The following is a 22388-nucleotide window of genomic DNA, read 5'->3' as shown; positions in this document are numbered from 1 at the left end:
ATAGATGAATGAGGGTCAGGAGATTCCGTTAACAAAAACCTAGCAAAAAAGTTTTGCTAACATTTTCTCCATTATTATCGTAAAATATGTCTCCATGCAGGACAGGGCTGGTTCTAACCTAGGCTAGGCTACTATATTTGGGTGGGCTGGTAGACATTTTGGGTGGGCAACATAGCAAAGCTGTCAAATTGGATCATAACATAAACACAAAACAAACACAAAACAATCAGTACTACCTAGCTTGAGTTGCTGCAGCCAACAGCCAGGGATAGGCAGTATGTCTGATACATGTATTTAAAATACAAAATAGTATGTAGTCATTTTTATATTATTTAGTTGGAAAAAAATGACATCATATTTTGTATCAAAATACTTTATAGGTTTGTAGTTTAAAAATACTGCCAAATACTTTTGGTAAAGCCAATAACCTACTTTTGGTGATGTGATTATAAAAGTGCAAAACAATGAATGCAGCACTGGTGCTGACTTGTAATTTGCCCAGAGTTGTTGTGATCAGAATATTTTTTTTTGAATTTTTTATGCTAACACGCTCAGTCAAAACCGTCCGTCGCAAATTGTGAAACACATTGTTGGACATGTCATAACAGACGGGATAATAAATTGCATAGGCTACAGTTTATATTGAGTCTTTACACATGTTAAGCCCTCCTTACACTGACAGACTTTGGAAAGATTTGCAAAGATTTGGAAAAGATTTTTGAAAGACTACAGTCTCAGACCCTCTCACATTAGTCTGAGCGAATTAGCCTAGAAAAGGGTCAAAGGTAGAAGTAAATACAGCAAAAGCATATTTGGTATCATTTGAATCGTAATTTTCTGTAGATTAAGAATTTGTGGTGCCTACAGTGCAGATTTGTACCGAAAAAAATATAAAGGGCTTTGAATGGAGCATGGCACAATGAATTTTGGGCCAAAAACGTATGTTAGTACATCTTGATATTAGCTGATATCTCTTAAGCCAATTGAAAGATATTCATCAAACTTGGTCTACTTACCCACTATAAGTTATCAAAGAGCTGGCAAGACAATGTAGGTCTTGAGGTCAAAGGTCAAGGTTACAAGGGGTCACACAAATAACTCATTTGCAGTATTTGGTTCATATCTCCAAAGCAGACTGATGGATCTTCATTAACTCTAGTACAGCGGTTCCCAAACTTTTTTCCCCGCGGACCACCTTCTACATCCTGACTCGGCTCGCGTACCCCCACCATCCAACACATAAAAAAGTAACTCATTCTATTGACGCATTCCAGGCATCGTTGTTTAATAGCCGCCCTACATAACATAATCAAAATGTGCAACTGGTCTATGAGCTCTCACGTTACAAAAAACAGTATTAGTATGGTTAGGTAGTATGTAAATTAGTATGGTTAGGTAGCATCTCACTGCAGACCACGCACTGTGGCTTTGGGCAGTCTGTCTCCCAATCTATCATACTTTCGCTTTCTTCGCGCAGTCTTTTCTGTCTCGTTCTTTCTTTTATCCCCTGCGCTCCATCTCCACCTTCATTAGTCTGCCCCCCATCCCATTCCATCGTTACCTGTGTCCTGCTCTGTTTCTCTCGCTTCTCCTCTTCGATCGCTTTAATTAGGCCTTTTGGACAGTGTCCCTGTTTTTAGCCAGTTTTCCATGTTTACGCAGCCTTCTACCTAGCCTATACTTCAACGAAACTAACGCGCCAGATATTCTGGCTGCCCGCAGGAAATCACGTGTAGCCTATTGTGTGTAGCTTATTTTTTAATGAAAACATACCCTATTATAGAGTTTACAAATTATTTCCTTTAATTTCACGTTTCCATATCATTATAACTCGATTCGAAATTATGTATTATTTATGAATTAATTAGAGTATTAATTAATTAATAATTTTTAACTCCTTTCCGCCATTGCCCTTTTCATCTCGCGTACCCCCTAGTGGCAGCTCGCGTACCACCGGGGGTACGCGTACCACAGTTTGGGAATCCCTGCTCTAGTACATTTATTGTCTATACAAGTTAGATGAACTTAGGGACTCAGGGCCATGGGGTCAAAGGTTAAGGTCAGTTTCATCCCCTGACATACAAGGTTATAGACGGTGGAGACATGCTAATCAACATGCCATGTTCAATTTAATTACTGTAAATATAGCCATTATTTTTATGTTGCACAACATAGACTTGGTTGTTTTTGACATGGGGTGTCCCTATCTACAGCACAATGAGTTTAATATCCCTCATTTGTATATAAGAATCAAGAATCTGATTGTGATTACTGTAGGCAAATGTGCTTAGCAGTTACATAACAGTGAAATACTACCACTAGCATAGTCATGACCTGACCAATATCTCTTTCAATATTGCCCATGCAGTCCTTTCCACAGTACAAGCAGTGCTACTTCCAGCTGTAAATTATAGCTTTCTGTGCTGTTGTGACTTTCCATAAGTTAGTATGAATGTTAGCTGTGGCCCTTGCTATTTTTCCCTTCTTGGACAAGGTGTTGTCAACTACCATTGTCTTCCAGTTTTGATGTTAGTAATGTGGCATGTCCGTTGTTATCTGTTCAGTTGAAGTTACGGGTGGGCAAAAAATAACATCTAAATATTTTGGAAGATTTTGTCGGTAGTAGGGGTGTAAAGATTAACCGATACATATCGGTATCCGTTTTTAACGTGTAAGATACGGCTACATCGATATGTGAAGCCCCGTATCGGAATAAAACTGAAATGAACCGGTCGTTATATCGATTTACTTGTTACAAATCGGTTCATATCCTTATCTGCTCGCTCAGACTCTGATTTACGTTGCAAGCAGCGTGTTCATCTTACTTCCTGTTTTGAAACTACAAGTGGCACGGATTTGTGGGTAATGAAGTTCGTTTTGGGCTACACTCATTGCCCAAAGTAGTCAAAGGACTTCATTACCCATACATCTACTGCAACTTAAGCACGTGACAACTCGCACTCTGTCGGTGTTTGACAGTTTTTACTCTTTTGTTTGTCAAAATCTAGCGCGAAATTAAACACTTACTAAACGGCAACGATAGTCTGTAGAGTAGCCTTACGTTTGATGAAGGGATTTCCTTAATGTTAAAGAATAATTTGGCCCTTGCTGCTAAAACGATGTACAAATTATTATTATTTTATTATTTTATTTCGGTATTGTCTTACCTCAACAATAGGCTACAGCTCCTTGAAACAATCAGATATAACTCTATAAAATCTATAAACTCTATAAAAATGTATTTTTATGTTGTATTTGGCTGCTTTGTTTGGCTGAAATGTAGACTATTCTTTTTTCATTTCAATACAGTAGCTATATGATACAAACCTCAGTTAAGTTAATCATATTCACACATTTGTTTTTGCCTAATTGACACGATCATGATAATTGATAATATAAAATGAAAGTGCACCTTAAGCAAATTATAAAAAATCTTTCAGAATGCTTTCCATTCTTCAACTGCATCGAACTGCATCGAATCGTACTGAATCGTTTTTTATGAACATGTATCTTTTCTTGTATCGAATCGTGCCCATGTATCTAGATGTGAATCGTATCGTCTTTTACATGAGAGATTCACACCCCTAGTCGGTAGATATCAATAATATAATTAAATATGAATTTGTCAATCTCTTACAAAAATGGGATTTAATTGTATGAGTTACAAGCCACCTTATAATTTCTTACAAAGCACATTAAGGGACACAAAGTATTAGGATAGCATTTCATTTTCAAAATTTTGTTTCTGAAAGATGAGACTGTTGTAAGAAGCAATATTTTCTCCTGGGATGAATATCAGTATTTAGTTGTGCTCAGTACTGTCTTGATTCATTATTTTCCATTTCACTGCAATGGATGATGAGACAGCACTGGCATATGCGCAGATCTTTGCGTTATCTGCCAATGTGGAGGTGAGCTGTCATCTTGTAGCACTGGCTTGCAAAAGCTGATTTACTATAGCATTGCTATAGGCACCAACACATTTTTAAAGGGGTGGTTCAGGATTTTGGACAAAGGACCTCATTTACAAGTTAGCATGTGTGATATTTATCAGTGGAGACCATTTTCAACACGTTTCATCCAGTCCTAATAGTTGCAGAGTTCGCAGGTGCTAAGCTGGTGCAAGTCATCAGTATGTGTTAGCCTGCCACTAAAAACAGTCTTACCCACTCCACAGTACACCCAGGCAAATACATTATAACGGCAGACAAATAAATTATAACGGCAGACTGTCGATGTAAATGTCTGTGTTGATAGTTTTATTTCTAACATTATTCTATCCTTGCATTTCAATGATTGCATAACATTTTGAGGGACTAGTTTCTTAGCAGTGGTTACTAGTACTGCGCCGAAAAGTAAACAGAGAAGCGCACTCCAATCAGGATACTGTTGTGGAAAATGTCTACCCTGGAAATCCAGAGTTCTCATGAGAGCACAATGGAATGAGCAATGATGCACGTTACTTTTACCCCTTGCATCCCGAGGAACCAATCAAATCGGCGTAGCTAGCTAAACTGATGACGACAGCGCTGCAACGTTGGAGGTCGGTAAACATTGGTCATAGAGTTATCCAATTGTGTCGAAGTCCGGAATCATTCAGAGTAAACATTGGTCTAGTGTTATCCAATTGCGTGCAGTGAGATTTTCAAATGCATGCTTGGTGCCGCCCCTCGAGTTGAGCCATTACATTGTTTGTGGCCAGACCCTTAATCTTTCTAGATTACCAGGGTCTGGATTTTCCAGGCTAGAAAATGTCCACTTCCAAATCCAATTGTCCAATTAACAATTACCACTTGACTATTTAGTAATTTAGCACTCTGGAACAAGGCGTCCTAAGGAGACAATGTAGATAGAAGATTTTTCGAAGACTGTTGATCTTTATTCACCGTATTGCAATGATAGTACAGCCCAACCAAAGTCCAGACCAACCATCAAAGCAATAGGGAGGAGATGTCATCAGCTGGGGCCCCTGACAATGTCTCCCCTACAGAGGGCTATACACTATATTTTATACTCCTCAGCCCTTGAGAAGTGCCACCCTCTCACGCCATCTCCATCAACACCCTTCACCAATCAGTATCAAGCAGGGTCGCTTACATTGGTGGAAACCATCTTCCCATCATGCATAAAACTATATGCAAACCTATGTAATGCATAGGTAACATATGTAAAATAGTGTAACCCTAAGTTTTTTCTGATTCCTTCCAGTTTGGTGGCCTTCTTATCTTATTCTCTTCCTAGCTGGACAGACCCTAACTCATAAGGCACAGTGGCCTCCTCATTCCCGTCCTGTCCAGTCCTCACCAGCTTGATAACACCCCCTCTCCCTTAACCATGTAAGGAGGAGATCCTCTCATCCTGGTACCCCCAGTAATCTATCTATCTATCTATCTATCTATCTATCTATCTATCTATCCTACACAAGATACAATGACCTCACACTGCTCACAGCAAATGCGGTGGCATTAAGACTTATGACACTAATGACTACATTCTTCTAAAACATGAAAACCCATGCAATAGTATAAACCTTTATGAAATCCATGATTACATCCCTTCACATCCTGAAAACCCACCATAATACCTAATAGAATCCTAGGTAATATCAGTCCGCTGCTGCCGTTGCTTATATGCCTACTACCAACTTCAGGGAACAAAGTATAACTATTGCAATGCGATGCAAGGGTAGTTTTTATTTCTAACACTATTCTATCAACATAGACATTTACATCGATTGTCTGGCGTTATAATTTAAGTTGAAGGAAATGGCTCAAGATTACATTGTTTATCAGATGTTTGACAAATATGGTTTGGATTTAATCTAAAACTTCTGCTATTCAGTTTGTCTAAATGAACTACAATGTTGTTATTGATGTACTGAATGTTATGTAATAGTACTTTGTTTTTTACTCCAATATCATTTATGAACTGAAACAGTTATTTTAAAACAGGTATTCACACAGATGTTTGCATTTTTAAAACAGCAAATTATTTTGATTTCCCCTGGTTTCAGAGAGGCTACTACTACAATATTAAAATAAGATGTGGAGGTTGAAACAACTGTTTTTATACAGAAAATCAAGTTTGTTTTGCTTTAATAAATGTCTTAATCTTTTTTAATGTCAATTCAGATAGTTGATTCTATGCCTCAGCCACCTATAGCCTCATGACCTTTAACCTCCACCTGAGACCACATGATCTTTAATGCCTTATCAGTTAATTTAGGCTTAATTAACTGTGTTGGGTTTAATGAGGATCCTTCAATCTGCTTGAAAGGTATAAAACAAACATTGCATGTCAAGTATGACCTCACGTGACCTTGACCTTTGACCCCAAGACATTGAACACCTACTAATTTCATCATGAACTTATGGTGAGTAAGTACACCAAGTTTGGTAAAGATCCTTTTACCAGTATGGGAGATATCAGCTAATATCTATATGTGATAATATACGATTTTGGCCCAATAATCATTATACCATGATCCATTCAAAGCTGTATTTGAAATATGAATATGAAATATGAAATTCTTAATCTACATGAAATTACGGTTCGATTAATACCAAATATCCTTTTGCTGTATTTACTTCCACCTTCAACCCTAATTCGCTCAGACTACATCTAAAGACAAGTAGTAGAAGTCACTGACTATGATTTTGCAATCAGACTGCAACTAGATTCCTTTAAATTATTACCCATCGTGCGATAGATAAACAGGAACTGAAATGATAGCCTACTGAACTCAGTCGTATTTTCGTGTTTCTGCAGCATTGTTTCATGCGTGACATCCCTAACCGTAGAGTTGTTCTGTCACATGGAAGAGCCGACTAAATATGTATAAGAAATTACAAATATTATAAGAATAACAAATAATCATATAGGCTACTGCTGTCGCCTACTTTGCCCCTTCCTCTTTGGTGTTGGAGAGAGAGAGGTCACTATTTGCATGAGCCACGACTAGAAAGACTTGCGATAATATCGTCGTAACGGCAAAACTAGAAAAGGACTGACTTAAAACCGCCGATTGGCACCTTACACTTAACGATATAGTTGACGGGAGCGCGCCGCGATTCCAGCACAACTCCCATGATTTCTGTCCGACTTTGGAAATGTAGTCGCCAACTGTGATAACAGACCAAAATCGTACAATGTAAGGCCGCCATTAGTTGCATTGATTAAAAACTGTAACACTAATTTGCTACATCGGCATCAGGCTATCTGTTCAAGTCATAGGTGACACCCAAAATGAATGACCTCCCCTGACGAGTTCGCGATAGTAGGCTAAGAAATTGTATACATTGATGCACGGAAAGAACACAGCATACTCTTATCTCCGAATTCGCACATAGAGCTCACAATGTAGCCTAGGCTAGGCTACCATATCCAAAAAAGTTAAACGGATTGGCCAACCTCATCAGCTGTATCGATTGTGTCACTATAATCCAACTTTAAGACCGTTAGTCCTCCAGACGTTTTTTTTAAGCAAACGCCCCAGGGCAATGAGACAATCGTGTAGGGCCTAGCAATAAACAAAGCGAAACTCATGGCTGACGTATCTTCTTTAGCGGTCACTGATTGAGACACAGAAAGTTCTCAAGAACACTATTAGGTCTTTAAAGATTTAACATCACACACATTAATTAATCGGACCGCCCCCCCCCCCCCTCCTATTTTTTTTCTCATCGGATCTGCATCGATCTCAAATATGGCATTTCTAGAATCAAATTGACGGAAATCCGTCGCACGACGGAGAACTTTAATCCTTGCCATAATGATCACATTCATCTAATCTTTCCTTACAATCCGCTAGCTGCCTGCCCCATAAGCAGGCCGTCAAAAAAGCGCGTCTCTGTAGGCAGCCTAGTCTCCGAGATCTGTACACAAAAACAATTGCTACCAACAAGTGTTGGCAACCACTCAAAGGCAAAATAAAGTGTTCCAACCAATAACCGACGAGATGCGCGTTTAGGAGAGTTTCAATTGCGGGGGAGGGGAGAGCTGAATGATTCCAGAAAAAAACTCTTGTAAGTTGTAACTGAAATCAGTTTGCTTCAGAAATGTAATGTAGCCTAAAGCACAAGCATCGTGCCATATGATCGAACTGATAACATGGACATGTTGGTGTTAATTGCTAGCATCACATTTTTGATTAATAATTTTATTTGTTCAGGGTCGAATCGTGCTCTCTGAATCAATCTCTCTCGGGATTCATTAGTTTCGTAGAGAATTTGATCGATAGAGTTTCCATGTCTAAGTCTTAATGTTTTCAATGCGTCTACATGGACTTTCTGTGTCAGATAACGGTTTAGGTAATCAAGCTTCCACTCAGACCAAGTTTTCCCATGAGCGAACTCTCCTTTCGCTTTTGCCTCTGAGCAGAATTTGCAGATCACGCCACTCCTTTCATTAACATGTCTGAAAGTGTTTTCCTACCTAGACCATCTTTTGTGACAGATTGGAGTATTTCATGTAGCCACTCATGTTTAAACGTTAGGCAGACCTTTTCTGGGGCATCTGCTCTGCCTTTCTTTTCGCCATGGTAGCCTACTACATAACTGGAGCAGGGCCCGCCTAGAGTAGCCTAAAGGATACTTTGTATTGACGTGTCGCCAGGACACCGACCGTATGGACCACAGAGCGGTAGCACAAAACCAATACGTCTTACAAGGCGAAAACGCAGAAAGGCTAGATTCAGCGCTAGCTATCAAGGTAATCTCTCTGATCTAGAAAATATGATTAGACAAATTAGGAAAGAAACTGACCAGGAATTGAATCGTAATGTTAAACCAATTACTTTGCAACCTACTCTTGAATTAAGATCACCTGAAAGCGTGGAAGTGAATGAATGTGTTGAAGCAGATGTTGAACAATGTGCAGGATTATTAAACCAGATTACCCTGACCTCAGAAATACTTGATGATTATTGAATGTGAATAAAATAATGGATGATGAACCATAACTGCAAACAATGACCTCATAATAAATAATAAAGTGCGATGAATTAAATGTATCATTACAAGTATTTTAGTAGCATGACTTTGTAAAGTCTAGGGAGTTATGTATGTAAAAGAATTGTATGTCTCAAAACTGTGGAATGAGTAAAGTGGCTTAAACTGTTCAAATGAATGTATTCAGATTGCATTGTGTGAAGAGTTAATGCCATAAGTGTTTGTAACCTGTAAGAATGTAACCGATCTCTCTTAATGACTGTAAAAGTGTATGTTGCTAAATGTAATGTGTCACATGGTTATAATTGCCATTGAATGTAAACTGTTTGTGTAACCTCTGGAAACTATCTGTAAACCTGAATGTGATGTATCATCTCCGAAATGTAACCCGGAGAAGGATGTGAATGCGTGTCATCTTAAATTGTTGGGTAAGATCAGTGGCTTCTAGAATGTATTAGCTATTGTGAGAATATTCCCAGCTATATTCCCAAGCTGCCGTGAGAATATTCCCAGCTATGTTCCCAGCTAACGTGAGAATATTCCCAGCCCTCGTGGGAACCTTCTAGAAGGTTCTAAACTGTCGTGGGAAAGATTGATTTGCCTTAGGAATGTGTGGGGGAGGACAAGTCTACCTAGTATAAATAAGGGTCGAACTAAATGATCGGGGCTGCTTCTTCTTTTTTCCTTCCTTCAACTCGCTGGGTTTTTGCTTTATGATGTCGCGTGTGGTTGTTAGAATTCGTCCTCCGAAATTCGTTGAGAAGCAAAGTGTTGGACGTCGTGCCAGGCTGAGTCGCGGACCGAAACTCCGTGGAACCTGTTGCAGATATCAGACCTGCTACTCCGACAGGGAGTGACTACAGAATGACAATCAGCTGACTTTTTCCCTTTTTGAGGACTTACTTTTTTCCTTATATTCTCTTTTTCTCCATTTGTGGATTTACTATTTTCCTATATTGTGGATTTACTCTTTTTACAACATTGTAACCTGCAAGTGGATATTACGCCGCATTTTGTTATCATCACCAAAATGCTGAAAAGTAAAGAACTTATTTAACCTTGGCATCTAATTCTTCAAGCAGTATTTTTTGTCTTTTCTTGGTTTTCCTACAAATTCCAGCAGGAGGGTAAGATAACGTGTCTCTTCTGTGGTTATTCATCTGTCTTTTCTAAGACTTAGGTCAGCGTGACTTTATACTGAACTCCACTCTTTAAAAACCTAAGCAAGAAGTAGCCTATAACCTGTGTCTCTAGATAAATTCTAGGGTCAAACATCTTCGCACGTTAGCCAACTGTTCGAGACCTAGGCGTAGTCGCTCCTTATTTCATAAACATCTCAATAAGTCCACCACGGAAGCCTGATCAACTTCCAAGGGGGATATTTAAAAATAGGAGCTTTAGGTTATCTGCGCCGCAGAGGGAAGTCGTGCGACTGCACTCGACAGTAGGTCCCTGCTATCTACAATAACTTCAAGGGAGTTTTCGTAGGTTTTAACTGCTTAGGCCTGGGGTTACGTCTGAGAAACGGCTGACGTTGACTAGGTTCTGGGGGTTACCTGCAGGGGGCAACACATGGTGCCGACACACCCGGGAGGACCTTTAGATAATAATATTAGATGTTGAGAACGCAACTCTAATTATCAGTCTAATTTTGGCGTCGGAGAAGTGTTAAACCGTCGCATTCGGTGTGTTCTGATAGACACATAACGGTCCTGGTGGTTATCTCTGGAACTTATATTAGATAATATAATATACAAACAACGCGTAAGACAAAATACTGTTGTGGCTGTTGTTTTAAGTTCCGAGGGGAGTGGTTATTCCTCGACAAAAACACCTACAGAAAGTTCGTGGGTCGAGACCGTAAAAGTAAGACGGTTCCTAATATTCCGGACTATTAGGAGGGTAACGGGTGTAAACCTCAGAAAGAAGTTGCACTGATATTGCAGAAGCAGTTACGGAAAGTAATAAACAGCGTCGAGGTACGCGCAAAGGGAGATACGGAGTCTAAGTTAGATATATTGGATAAATATCTTACTTTTGGGAATAGATTCTAAAGGCATCTTTACCAGTAGTAGGAAGATAGGCGGAAATCCGTGCGTAAAACTAAAAGTAACAGCTCTAGCGATGGCAGAGTTTGCCTATTTTGAGCTTATATGAAGTTCTCCATCAGGAGATGAGACTGAATCTAGAAAAAAAAAAAACGCTTAATGCGAGTCGAGATTCGCGTCCCTAATGTTTGGGACTGTAGAATGCTTCGAGTAGCCTATGCTAATTGAAAAATCGTATTAGAAAATGCAAGCCAGCGAGTAATGACAGAATGGCTTAACTAAACTCAAACGTATTACAACTTGCAGGTAAACTACCAGTCCTCAAACTGCGATGGCCGTCTCCCTAGTTGCGGTTGGGCTATGAGGGGTCGCTCCCCTTCGATAAGCACCGAGATTAGGGGAGATAGGCTGAAGGCATCATTGGTACGGATACCAGCAGGAGTGCTTAAGCGCTTACAACTCATCAAAATGCCTTTAATTACATTGGCTGTTACGACTCCAATAATTGACGAGTTTGTTGCGTGTAGTATTTCGTGTGCATGACAAAGAAATGTTTCTGTTAGATAGATAGCCTAGATAGATAGATAGATAGATACTTTATTGATCCCCAGGGGAAATTCAAGCCTGTTTGATCATGACAAAGAAATGTTTCTGTTCGATCAAAGTATCAATTAACTTGTGTAGTTACAACTAACTAAAGTTTTTGGGGATGCATTGTGGTGATGACACTGCGTGGGTTACTGGCCAGGACCCATGTTGTTCCACTGCTATAATGTATTGCCGACGGTATCCAATAAATTAATGGATAGTTATTGCTAGATGTTATTACGCAAAAGAACTTAAACCCACAATCGCTTTTGCACAGCTAATGAGCAGAGTTATCAGTGTTAATAAACAAGAGCGCCGTTCGTGAATGGATGATATGCGAGTAGATCTATCAGCTGGACAGAACGTTGTAACTAGTGCGCTGCATGGAATTCACAGACACACCGCTTGAATGCGTGGGAGCGTGAGTAAAAGTTATGTTGATTCATTAAGTACAAGTATAGACTAATTCGACTGGTGTTGAGAGCGTAGGCTTAACGTCAATGACTTCAGATTGTCATTGGTGTAATACCTAAATGATGCAGAATCCATCGTGTTTTAATAGAAACTTTCTAGGAGTTAGATCCCAGGAGAGATATAGGATAGCCTTCTCCGTCCGTGAGTGCGGCTGCGGGAAGATGGGTTTATTTGATATGCCATACGTGAACTGGATGAAAAGTTCTTTGGAACAGTTGTAGCCTTTTGTGATAAACGCATTAGCTTAAATCCCCTTCTAGTCGTTTTGAGAGTTATTTGAAATGTGTTTCTGTGACCCTGGCTGCTTAACAGAGTTACGGCAGGACACAGTCGAGCCTATGCAGAGATAGGCCACTCTTGGCGATAAGGATCAGTCACACGTCTATGTTACAAGCTGTGAAGCGAGAACGACGAGGGAAAGTTCAACATAGCGAGTAAAACACTTTATTAAAAAAAAAAAAACTATTCTAAGAGGCTCGTTCGTTGCGTTGACAGAAATAGACGACTATTCGAATAAAACCAGAGGAAAGCGTAAGTCCAATATTCTAAAGTTAGCCTGTACCCAGTTTTGATGTACAACTTAGGTCAGCGAACCAAAGATGAATGGGGGGAATAGTCTGCTTACGTAGACTGTTTACAAAACAGATGTCAAATGTCCGCCTGATAAAGCAACTAGTCTGCCAAGAAAAAATGTGATTAGACTCGTAAAGTAACTATAAGTCTGTTGGGGTATTAAACTGATATTCACGAGTGTCAAACATGCGTCTGTCGGTAATGTTTGGAAAGTACAGGACCACGTCAATATACTTGAATAGTCGGTTAATGTTCGCAGGATCAGGGCCTTATGGTTTCTAGTTTATAAACAAAGTATGTAAACAGCAGTTTTTAAATTAGATGAAAAGTTTTTATTGGGAAGGATGGAAAAGACAACTTTTTTACTGGGGATTGGAGTAACCATAGATAACGAGAGGTTAGCCAACCGTATCAGTGTAATGACCTGGCTGCTCATTTGTGGGCGCAAGCAGTTCGCTATAGACTCGCAGACAGACAGATTTCCAAATAAACTTTAGGATAATAACCTATTCTGCTGTGTCCATAATGGGAATCTTAATAAGCGTTTTAGTTCATTCAGGACAGGTTGAACGTTCAAATCAGCCTATAACTCTTTATTTTTGTTTAAGACATAACGCAACGTTGCGGGGGATGCGTAGATGTAGTCTGTCTATTGATCAATAATGTCCCTTGTTCAACAGTAGGCTATATCTGAAAGTTGTATTCAGATTTTATGCGTAAAACATAGGGAATGGTGCGTAAACTAGGAAGGTCAACTTTGAGACAAATTCCAACAATGTACCAGGTACGACCAACAATACATTAATCTTGAATTGGCATGATAAGCTTCTCGAGCTCTACCCCAAGGTGTCCTGGTTTCTGTCACTAGCCTGTCGAGTCAGGGCAGAGCCAGATTTTGTGACCCTTGGTGGGGGTAGTGGAATTTCTAAACTTTATTCTCTGGTAGTTGTCTCCGCAAAGACATTCTGTTTTTAATTGAGGATGATACCCATAATCACGTTGTAATTCACATTCATAATGGTTCTTAGCTTCCAAACCTAACGATAGGAGATAAAGTATACTGTTAAGATAAGATAATTAGTGTGGAATTGTCTCATGTGGTCACTATTTCCCATTGAGTAACTGATGCTTTGTAACTTAGTCCATGCTAAGAATATGCATTTCTAAAAGTGTTCGTATAGACTATCATGGTATGATCCCGATAGTGATTTTTAGATTTTACTATAAGATTAGGCCTATAGAGAGTTCTGCGAGGCTTGGTCCGTAATGAATCCCCATTTACAATACCCGTGTATTGTTTAAAGTAAAGATACAAGTTTTATCTAAAAGAAAGTAAACTAAAAGCAGCGGATCTTTAAATCCTTACATTTGAATTCATCTTTTAAAGCCAAAAGATCGACTTTAGGTTAGTTGCGCTGTAATATCCATGGGATCTCACACATCGTTTTTGTTACAATGGTTTCTCTAACATAGGCTTATCACGTCGCTTAGAATCAATGGGTGGAAGTCCCTTATTTAGTAGGCACGTCTTTGTCTTATAACAATGTAGAAAAGTTAATGATTTTGAATCAGATCGTGGCAATGTGCTGGTAGCCGTTTAGACATTTTGACTCCACTATTCTACGTCTACAATCATCAGGACGGTATGAAACCTTGCGCAGTTCCCGCGTTCATGGGTTGCTTTAGCCAGCAAAGAGACTCAGAGGAGCGTTGGCCATATCGAATAGTTAAACTAGTCAAGATTAATTTAAGCACAGTAACATGTAAGAAACAACTCACAATGCTATACATAAACCCTTTGAAAAAGTGTCTTAAGTTAATAATTATCCAGAGTAACGGTGAGTGAGATAAAGATGTTGGCGTCGCATATAAGTTGGGGTTACTTTACAGAGACCCTAGCGAGGCTTGGGTAATGGGAGCAATGATGCGAGACGAAGACCAGCTCTGTGGGGTTGCGTGGATCTAATCAGATGATAAGGAATGCGCACAGCCGTTCAGATAAATCCCTTGCAGAATTACATACCAGTCTCACGTTTATATTTCCTATGTTTATCTTTATTGACAGAAACAAGAAACTTTAAATTGCTTGGTGTTAAAGTCTCAGGTTATGCGGAAAACGAATGTGTACCCTTCCGGAGTTTAACTATGCCTACTCTGCTAATAGATACGCATATAGTCTTCCGTGAACCATACAGATGAGAATGTTACAATGTAATACAATTCGATGATCGTTGGTTTAGGCAAATTACAATGTAAGCTTTGAAATGGACTCTAGGTTGCATTGGTCCATATTAGACTCGGTAAAATGTAGGCTATGGCAAAAAATTCAGAAGAAGAACCGTGTTACGAGGTAATTTAGGGCAGCCAGAGCCAGGCAGTAACGTAATCAGATTGTGCTACTAGGGTGTTGATGAACAGGACCAACAACTTTAGTCGTTGATAACATATGCAGAGGAAACAAAATATCATGTGGAGAAAGCCACACTTTGGGCAATTAGATAGTTAAATACCTAATCGGTTACTGTTCTATTTGAGATGGAGTGCGTCGCCAGTTTTTATGTAGAAACTCAACTCGATTTTCTAACTCATTTTTCCTTGAATGCCCGATAACCTCGTCCCCATTTGGGTTAATGTATGACACTGCTTCGATGAGACTTATATCTGCATATAGGCGCGTCCGCGTCTTGATATGTTTTTATCCATTGTGCTTAAAAGTAGGCCTAGATGATTTATGTTTATGCTTGAAAGTGACATTTTCATAAGAACGAGTTACAGCGTGTGATTAATAAACATTATTTTGCCATGCTCATTTAAAAATATAATGTCAGCATATATAAATGATAGGTAGACAATATGATCAAACTTTAAAATAATCGTAGGAATCTTGTGACATAACGCGTTCTAGTAAGCACAATCTAGCGTGGCAGGAATTGGAAATGCTGTTATATTTTTTCCCCTATTCGCATGAGAATGTTTAAATGCAAAAGATCTTGTATATTCCCAGGAAGATGGTAAAGATGTTTTACCTGACAACAATGATCTTTATTGAACTTAGTATGATATAACTTTCATAGGTTAAGTATAAGATAGAATGTTAGAAAGAAAGCATAACTAGAATTGAAATGTGACACGATAACCTGGTGGTAAGAATTCATACTGCAGATGGAAGTATGCAGCGAAGTGTAGCCAGTTACTTGCGCGTGTAGTAAGTAATAGAAGATGCAAACACGCGTTATAATGATAACTTATCCAAAGTGTCCAGTTGCTGGTAGGTTCTTAGACACGTGTTGTTTTGGCTAAGGTAACTTCTGGGTATATTTAACCAATTGTGTATTGATTCGGGTTCAGATTCAAATAACTTTATTAGTCCCCGAGGGGCAATTCAGTTTTACTGCTAACCCAACCATTACTTATTCCATTACAAGATTTAGATGTGCATTAGTATACAATGTTAAAATAATAAATAGACATTCACTTGACTGTTCCATGGACCAGTAGTGTTGTAATTAAGAGACAGTGTGAGGACACTACAAAACAGGATGTGGAAGATAACGTTATATCATTATAAGGGATGCCTGCAGAGGCCTACCGTGGTTAACAGTTAATTGCTAGATGCATTTAAGGAAGTATCCCATTTACTAATAGAAATATGATCTTACATTCAATCTCAGATACTCTAAAAGTCAGTAAAACCTGGAAACACTAGTAAATACAAATAAGACATGATGGTTCTCGTCCTGCAGATGACCCCAACGCAGATAGGCTAAGGATAACTGGCAGGGAGGAGACTCCGATGCTCGTTGTAGGTACGAAATGAAGTCAGATGTCTCTAGACCCTCCATGACCATGCATCTCCCTCAACCGCCTCTTGTTATGTCATTAAAAAGCTCACGCAGAGACGGGCTTCACTAAGGACGCACTTTCATGGGCAAATTTCCTTTAAGCAGAGCGAGTAGACCTATACGTAAGTTTTAGTTAATTATACTTATTTGGGTAAAATATTGTGCCTCCTTAGTGAATAACATTTGTAATGTTATTGAAGATCTTATAGCTGTGGTAGGCTATGACCTACAGAAATGTTAACAAGTTTTATCTTTAAATGATAAAGAGATGTGTCCAAACCCATTGTCCAATAAGGAACTTTATCCGATATTAAGATCTTTATTCTTAATATTCTTAAGACCTTCATGTTAAAAGTTGTGTAATTGTTGTCAGCATTATTATGACTATTTGCCTGTGACCCTCTGCGTAAATGCTGTGGGTATCCAAGTTGCGCTAGGACTTTTACTTGTAAGACAAACTCTTATCTCAGTAGGCATAGGCCTTCTCTGACTCACGATTATTTTGTGAGCATAGAGCAATTGACAAACATGATAACATCTTTATATTAAGACAGAGTAGGCTAATGATTTTGTATGCTTGGGTTTAACAATTTGCTACTTATCACATTAATCTGCATGTCATTGCAAAAACTAACTATCCCGAGAAATTCCACTTTGGGGAGCATGAGCTACAAGGCTGTTCGCCACACATAGGTGGGAAAGATGAAAGTGATAAGGTTACTGATGCATGCTCATTTGCTTCGCGGAATCAGCCGCACAAACACATTGCCGTCAGCAATAGGATATTTGCTAACTTCATGACAACTTATACTAATCATGCTCTATCTTCATGAAGAATGAAACTTGTAGGAAAGGATGTTTTTGTTATTTGACCTAATGTGTTACCTGATCTAATTTTTTTTTTTGGACGTTATCCTAACATATCTGGTGCGTAAAGTTGCACCTATTGGATGGCCTAATATTGGAAGTGAAATAGTTTATGGCCATTCATGTTATTCCTCCCTTTACATTATCCAATGTTGAGTAAGCATGTTCTGCGTCACATGACTGAGGAGCGAGAGAAGTTGCTAAGATGTTGCGCGGGAATGTTTGAATGATTCCCCTTTTCTGATTCACTGAAGGAGTGGTGCTACACTGGCATCCGCTAACATGTTAACGAACAGAATCCTCACTTATCGATTCTTTGCATGTAGCCCCTATACTATATCTCGTTATTATACTACGCCAACATAAGAACGTATATGATAATTTCACTGGGGTCTTTACAAGCATCTGGAAAGGGATAAAATGTTTTTTAGAAGCCTGGTGGATTTTAGCATTAATTTTGGGCATAGCTTTCATGTTAGGGATTTTAATGAAATTAAGAGGTTGTTATTTGGATATGCAACACAGATATAAGTCTCAGAGGTTAAAAATGCTACAAACTCTTAGTCAACCTGAAAGGAATTCAGATACAGTCTGGATAACGAGTAGTCAAGCATATCGATAACTCCGCCCACTTAAAGAAAGGTGGGGTGTGGGGTGTCTGTTGGACAGATACATTAAGGCCTGTAAGAAGTTCCCAAACTCACTACGACTTTTAGTCTACCAAACTACGAAATCATGGCTCAAGATATGTTAAATTACCAGGATATCTCATCTGCTAGTTCTAACTCCTCACCTACTCCATCTATTGCATCCATCTCTGGGGTGGATTCTACTACTACTCACGTAAGTTACATGATATTTACGATTATCTGGATCGGATACATGCTTGTGCAAAGTATGGATTTGACACCATATAGCATTCTGATAACCATCATTAATATGATGTGTTTAACTATGATTTTAGTACAGCAGTCACAGGACATAGTGGTGACATTTATATTTGCTATACTACCGAATAGAGTTGGATTATTTAAACCTTATGCACCATTAGGTACCTATAATGAACTTAAACAAATTCAATTGATACTGGCCATCACAGGATGGGTTGTCACCTGTATGGGAATAGTAAGACAAGTGTTGTTAATGGAAAGCTATTACCTGGCGGCCAATTACAGTCATGTCATTCAAATTACAGTTGTCCTCTTAACCTATTTAACTTGTATGACGCCTCTACAGGCCATATGGGACAGACTTACTGATTCTGAGATACGAAGGATATATAGATTGGATGTCCTGAAGTCTGTGATATATGGAGTAATAATCTTAATTTTGGAAGTATGTCACGCCGTCTGGTTTATACCAGGCTACGCTGCTGCTTTCCTCACGAGTTTGTATCTAACTGAGTTCTGTAAATGTTACCCTAGGACTTCCACATCTGGAAGCAGGGGATCGGGAGACTCCTACCCACTCGACGATTTTATAGGGGACAAATTCTAATGATCAAAGAGTCTGCATGTTCATTTTGTGACATGGACTATTTGAACAATGCTTTTGAAACCATGGTGGGGAAAGTGTGTGTTGAATGCATGCGTGAAATGTCACTGGATCAGGTGCAATACTTTATTCAAGAGTTGAATTTGCGGGAAGTGAAGCCATTGTGTCAGTTAGTTTATGGAATGTTACCCCTGCGAGGACAAATGGCAAGCATTTTGGGGAATATCCCTGGAATCCAAATTATGAAACAAGATGAGGTGTTCATAGAATCAGCGATAAAACATCCTAGACCTTTAGTAGGCTATCCTGTTCACTGTCATGTGATTATTTTGCCTACTCGATAACTTTACAGACATTTGGAAAAGCGATCCATAGCCTATATCAGATAAAGGGGCACTGGATAAATGTTTATTTATTCCCTCATGTAGCCAGGACCATGTGATGGAGACCGATCGGATAGTCCCGACCGAGACTCCGACTTCCCCACTACAGACCCCGGAATATCGGGCGGATTGGGCCGATGTGTTGCTGGAACTAGCCTTGCCTCAGAACAGGTGTGTAGCAACGTCAGATGTTCCCGGGCAGGTATAGCGTTATTTCTTCTGCTCCAGGCTGACCGTGACCTCGGACGACAGAGTGATACCTACCTCCTGTGCGGAATCTGCGTTTCTGCTAGACCCGAGTGCTGGGTACAGGTAGTAGCAATAACACACAGCCCTGAACCCTAGATAATGATTGGAGTATATCCTGACAATATATTTGATTTGATCAGTTCTTCTGTCTTGCATGTATGGAATCTCTCTCCATATCGACAAATTCCAATTCTGTACAGTTATCCAGTGACCCGTGTAGTATTAATGTGTTTTTATGATTATCAGACGCGAGCCCCTTGGGCTTCTTTGCAGTATCATACTGGAGCCCGGATTGGCATCTTGTGGGGTCCAGTATCCTTCGAAGTTCCTTATGCAGTGCCTACTTCTGTGCTACGCCCTGTGCTCCACGTAGGGGGTGACGTGTCGCCAGGACACCGACCGTATGGACCACAGAGCGGTAGCACAAAACCAATACGTCTTACAAGGCGAAAACGCAGAAAGGCTAGATTCAGCGCTAGCTATCAAGGTAATCTCTCTGATCTAGAAAATATGATTAGACAAATTAGGAAAGAAACTGACCAGGAATTGAATCGTAATGTTAAACCAATTACTTTGCAACCTACTCTTGAATTAAGATCACCTGAAAGCGTGGAAGTGAATGAATGTGTTGAAGCAGATGTTGAACAATGTGCAGGATTATTAAACCAGATTACCCTGACCTCAGAAATACTTGATGATTATTGAATGTGAATAAAATAATGGATGATGAACCATAACTGCAAACAATGACCTCATAATAAATAATAAAGTGCGATGAATTAAATGTATCATTACAAGTATTTTAGTAGCATGACTTTGTAAAGTCTAGGGAGTTATGTATGTAAAAGAATTGTATGTCTCAAAACTGTGGAATGAGTAAAGTGGCTTAAACTGTTCAAATGAATGTATTCAGATTGCATTGTGTGAAGAGTTAATGCCATAAGTGTTTGTAACCTGTAAGAATGTAACCGATCTCTCTTAATGACTGTAAAAGTGTATGTTGCTAAATGTAATGTGTCACATGGTTATAATTGCCATTGAATGTAAACTGTTTGTGTAACCTCTGGAAACTATCTGTAAACCTGAATGTGATGTATCATCTCCGAAATGTAACCCGGAGAAGGATGTGAATGCGTGTCATCTTAAATTGTTGGGTAAGATCAGTGGCTTCTAGAATGTATTAGCTATTGTGAGAATATTCCCAGCTATATTCCCAAGCTGCCGTGAGAATATTCCCAGCTATGTTCCCAGCTAACGTGAGAATATTCCCAGCCCTCGTGGGAACCTTCTAGAAGGTTCTAAACTGTCGTGGGAAAGATTGATTTGCCTTAGGAATGTGTGGGGGAGGACAAGTCTACCTAGTATAAATAAGGGTCGAACTAAATGATCGGGGCTGCTTCTTCTTTTTTCCTTCCTTCAACTCGCTGGGTTTTTGCTTTATGATGTCGCGTGTGGTTGTTAGAATTCGTCCTCCGAAATTCGTTGAGAAGCAAAGTGTTGGACGTCGTGCCAGGCTGAGTCGCGGACCGAAACTCCGTGGAACCTGTTGCAGATATCAGACCTGCTACTCCGACAGGGAGTGACTACAGAATGACAATCAGCTGACTTTTTCCCTTTTTGAGGACTTACTTTTTTCCTTATATTCTCTTTTTCTCCATTTGTGGATTTACTATTTTCCTATATTGTGGATTTACTCTTTTTACAACATTGTAACCTGCAAGTGGATATTACGCCGCATTTTGTTATCATCACCAAAATGCTGAAAAGTAAAGAACTTATTTAACCTTGGCATCTAATTCTTCAAGCAGTATTTTTTGTCTTTTCTTGGTTTTCCTACAAATTCCAGCAGGAGGGTAAGATAACGTGTCTCTTCTGTGGTTATTCATCTGTCTTTTCTAAGACTTAGGTCAGCGTGACTTTATACTGAACTCCACTCTTTAAAAACCTAAGCAAGAAGTAGCCTATAACCTGTGTCTCTAGATAAATTCTAGGGTCAAACATCTTCGCACGTTAGCCAACTGTTCGAGACCTAGGCGTAGTCGCTCCTTATTTCATAAACATCTCAATAAGTCCACCACGGAAGCCTGATCAACTTCCAAGGGGGATATTTAAAAATAGGAGCTTTAGGTTATCTGCGCCGCAGAGGGAAGTCGTGCGACTGCACTCGACAGTAGGTCCCTGCTATCTACAATAACTTCAAGGGAGTTTTCGTAGGTTTTAACTGCTTAGGCCTGGGGTTACGTCTGAGAAACGGCTGACGTTGACTAGGTTCTGGGGGTTACCTGCAGGGGGCAACACAGTATGTAAACATTCTAACGTACATCCGGCTTGGTTGTCAGACATGTCAGCAGTTGAAATGTTTATTACCTAGCCTACATAGTCTTTGATGCTCAGATTTTTAACCCCTGAAAAAAAATCGTTTGTGCGGTCTGAAAAATCTATTGCGCGGCCACTTCGACTGGTCTGTGTGTCCGCGCGTGCACGCAGCTTAGAGGGAACATTGCCATGCACACACACACACACTACACACACACACACACACACACACACACACACACACACGTCGATACACATGCATACATACAGTACTACACACACAAACTCACCTCAAACTCATGGTGTTTCTCATAGACAGGGATGATGAGCTTTGCAATGTGAGTGATCAGCTCATACCGCTCTGCCTTCCACAGACCCTCCACACACACCTCCAGATGTTCCACCAGCACCTCCTGCATCGCACGCACGCACACACACACGCACGCACGCACACACACAAACACACACACACGCACAAACAAGTACTCTAAGCATACCATGGAAGAAAGGGTAGGAATGCATTTGTGTAGACACATAGCATATAAGAATAGAAAGGGTGTGTGTGTGTGTGTGTGTGTGTGTGTGTGTGTCTGTACTGTGTGTGTG

The 22388-nt window shown here is 39.7% G+C and overlaps 1 protein-coding gene across 3 annotated transcripts in view; it reads right to left on the bottom strand.

Annotated features, from left to right (window-relative positions):
* The window catches only part of dock11 (dedicator of cytokinesis 11), a 206160-nt gene that overhangs the window by 37016 nt on the left and 146756 nt on the right, over positions 1–22388 (bottom strand). For all 3 annotated transcript variants that reach the window (XR_012987525.1, XM_076288467.1, XM_076288468.1), the window contains one exon: positions 22073–22195. Coding sequence is in view for 2 of the 3 variants with exons in the window: in XM_076288467.1 (XP_076144582.1) it covers positions 22073–22195 (123 nt within the window). In the remaining variant the exon portion in view is untranslated. The remainder of the gene's footprint in view (positions 1–22072; positions 22196–22388) is intronic.

This window comes from Alosa pseudoharengus, unplaced genomic scaffold (assembly GCF_046254945.1).
Source record: "Alosa pseudoharengus isolate Yale_2024_CS ecotype anadromous, Long Island Sound unplaced genomic scaffold, YU_APseudo_1.1 YU_APseudo_1.1_scf_17, whole genome shotgun sequence".
Taxonomy (NCBI): domain Eukaryota; kingdom Metazoa; phylum Chordata; class Actinopteri; order Clupeiformes; family Clupeidae; genus Alosa; species Alosa pseudoharengus.
The sequence above is the reverse complement of the archived record's forward strand: the minus strand, read 5'-3'. Positions and strand labels throughout refer to the sequence as shown.